Source organism: Silene latifolia, chromosome Y (genome assembly GCF_048544455.1).
Source record: "Silene latifolia isolate original U9 population chromosome Y, ASM4854445v1, whole genome shotgun sequence".
NCBI lineage: Eukaryota > Viridiplantae > Streptophyta > Magnoliopsida > Caryophyllales > Caryophyllaceae > Silene > Silene latifolia.
Genome location: NC_133538.1, coordinates 187,781,656 through 187,784,155, shown reverse-complemented (window position 1 = coordinate 187,784,155; position 2,500 = coordinate 187,781,656). Strand labels below are relative to the sequence as shown.

At 41.5% G+C, this 2,500-nt stretch overlaps 1 protein-coding gene across 1 annotated transcript in view; it reads right to left on the bottom strand.

Annotated features, from left to right (window-relative positions):
* Positions 1-86, bottom strand: part of LOC141629638 (putative mitochondrial protein AtMg00310) — a 399-nt gene extending 313 nt beyond the window's left edge. Inside the window, exon 1 of the mRNA XM_074442611.1 lies at positions 1-86. This exon is cut by the window's left edge and continues 313 nt beyond it. Within this exon, the coding sequence (XP_074298712.1) occupies positions 1-86 (86 nt within the window).
* Between the last annotated feature and the right edge of the window lie 2,414 nt (positions 87-2,500).

Here is a 2,500-nt window from a genome sequence, read left to right as displayed (position 1 = left end):
TGTTGCCAAGACTTAAAGACCATCCTGTTACTCCCATTCCCAATGTTCCAGAAATAGTCCTTACAAATCTTGTTTATTTTCTTCATAATGCTCTTAGGAAGTAAGGCACTAGAGCACCAAAAGTTAGCAATGCCAAAAATAACAGAATTCAGGATTTGGATTACGCGGCAAAGATAGGATAAGAAGTTATTGGACCAATGAAGTAGAGCATTCTCAGCTTAGTAAGCGTGTACCATAAACTTCAGTGCTATTCTTAGCAGAGTTGAGAGGCACTCCTAAATATCGAAAGGGGAAAGCCCCTTCAAGAAACCCAAGATACTCAAGGATCGAGTTTTGACAAAGGTCGAAACACCACCAAAATACACCTCAGTTTTCTGGATATTAGCTCTCAGACCAGACCAGGAAGTGAACCTGTCCAGGATGTCAACAGCACCCTTAACTGAAGGAACATCCCCCCTAGTAAAGAGCATAAGATCATCAGCAAACACAAGGTGGGTGAGCTTAAGCATGGCACATTTAGGGTGCAAAGATACCATAGGATGAGTATCAAGTTTCCTCAAATATCTGGACAATATTTCCATGCTCAAAACAAAGAGGTAAGGGGATAAGGGGTCTCCCTGTCTCAAACCACTCTGGCCTTTGAAGAAACCATGGACTCCTCCATTAACCTTGATAGAGAACCAGGAGCCAGAGATGCATCCCATAATCCACTTCCTGAAGAGAACAGGGAAATTGAGAGCAGCTAACATATTTTCCACAAAATGCCATTGAAGGGAGTCAAAAGCTTTCTGTATATCAATCTTAATCAAACATCTAGGAGTAATATACTTCCTAGAGTAATTCCTGACCAGAGATTGAGAGAGCATGATATTTTCAAAAATATCTCTATTTTGGACAAAAGCAGCCTGCTCAGGACCCACCAAAGAAGGGAGAACCCCCTGAAGCCTGCTAACAAGGATTTTACTAATAATTTTGTAGATAGTGGAGCAACAGGAAATAGGCCTGTAATCCAGAACACTAGAGCTAACTTTTTTCTTAGGGATAAGAGTGATAAGAGTAGAGTTAGCCTGTTTACTCATCTTACCACTCTGAAAATACTCCTGCACAGCATGGCATAAGGCTGGGCCAGTAAGATCCCAGGAATCTTTAAAGAAAGCAGATGAGAAACCATCTGGTCCAGGACTTTTACTAGAGCCAATACTGAAGAGAGCAAGCTTAATTTCCTCAGTAGTGACAGGCCTAGTGAGATGACCATGGTCCTCAGCAATGATACAAGGCCCTTGTTGGATAAATTCAGTGTCCAGAGGAGAAACAGGCACAGAAGCCCCCAACAGGTGAGAATAATAGTCAACAAAGCCCTCAGCAACATCAGTGAGCCCAGTTCTCTCACACCCATGCCTATCAACAATCCTCCCAATAATCTGCTGCTGCTTCCTCTCTTTAATCCGAGAGAAAAAATATTTAGTGGAGCAATCACTATGGAGTATGTGATCCACTTTGGCTTTCTGATGGGCAATACTAATTTCAGCAGTCTTCAAAGAGTTATACTCAGTTAGAAGATCTCTTTCTTTAAGAATGAGATCCTGAGAAAGAGGACAACTTTGCAGGGCCTGCTGACAGGCCAGAAGAGCTGCTTTGGCCTCAACAACCCTAGAAGAAATATCACTAAAGCTTAGCTTATGCAAGCCCCTTAAACTAACCTTGACATGCTTAAGTTTATCAAAAAATTGGTACATAGCAGTACCAGCAGCAGGGTGCTTCCAAGCCTCAGTAATGAGATCCTTATAAGTGGGGTGGCTAATCCAGCAATTGAGAAAACTGAATCTAGAATGAGTAGGAGGATCATCAAAGATATTAACCAGGACAGGAGAATGGTCAGAAATCCCAGGGGGCAGAAAAGTGGCATGAGTAGTAGGGAAATGAGAAAGCCAAGAAGGATTAGCAAGGGCCCTATCCAGCTTGGACCAAACCCTAGTGCAGTCATCCTGCTTGTTAGACCAGGTATAGTCACACCCAGAACTCCCAACATCCTCCAAGTGACAGTTCAAGAGACAAGCATTAAAATCCAAAATATCAGTGAGACTAGGAGGAGTAAGACTAACTCTTTCTAAGACATCTCTGACTACATTGAAATCACCAAGAACAATCCAATCAGTCACAGTGTGCTTTATAGAAGAGAGAGCTTGCCACAGGTCCAACCTATCCTTAGAGTCATTACTACCATAAACCATAGTAATGAAAAACTTATGGGAGGTAGCATGATGAGTAAGGGCACAGTGAATAAACTGAGCATTAGAGATCAGAGGAGTCACAGTAACAGTGATGGGATTCCACAAGAACCAGATCCTACCATTGTAGTGACTATCATAGTTGTAAATCACACTATAGTTATTAAAACTCTTTTTTTTGATTTTTCTAGCTTTCTTCTCCTTTATTCTAGTTTCCAGAATACCCATCACATCTAGCTTATTTGCATACAAGAAATCAGCTATTTCTTGTT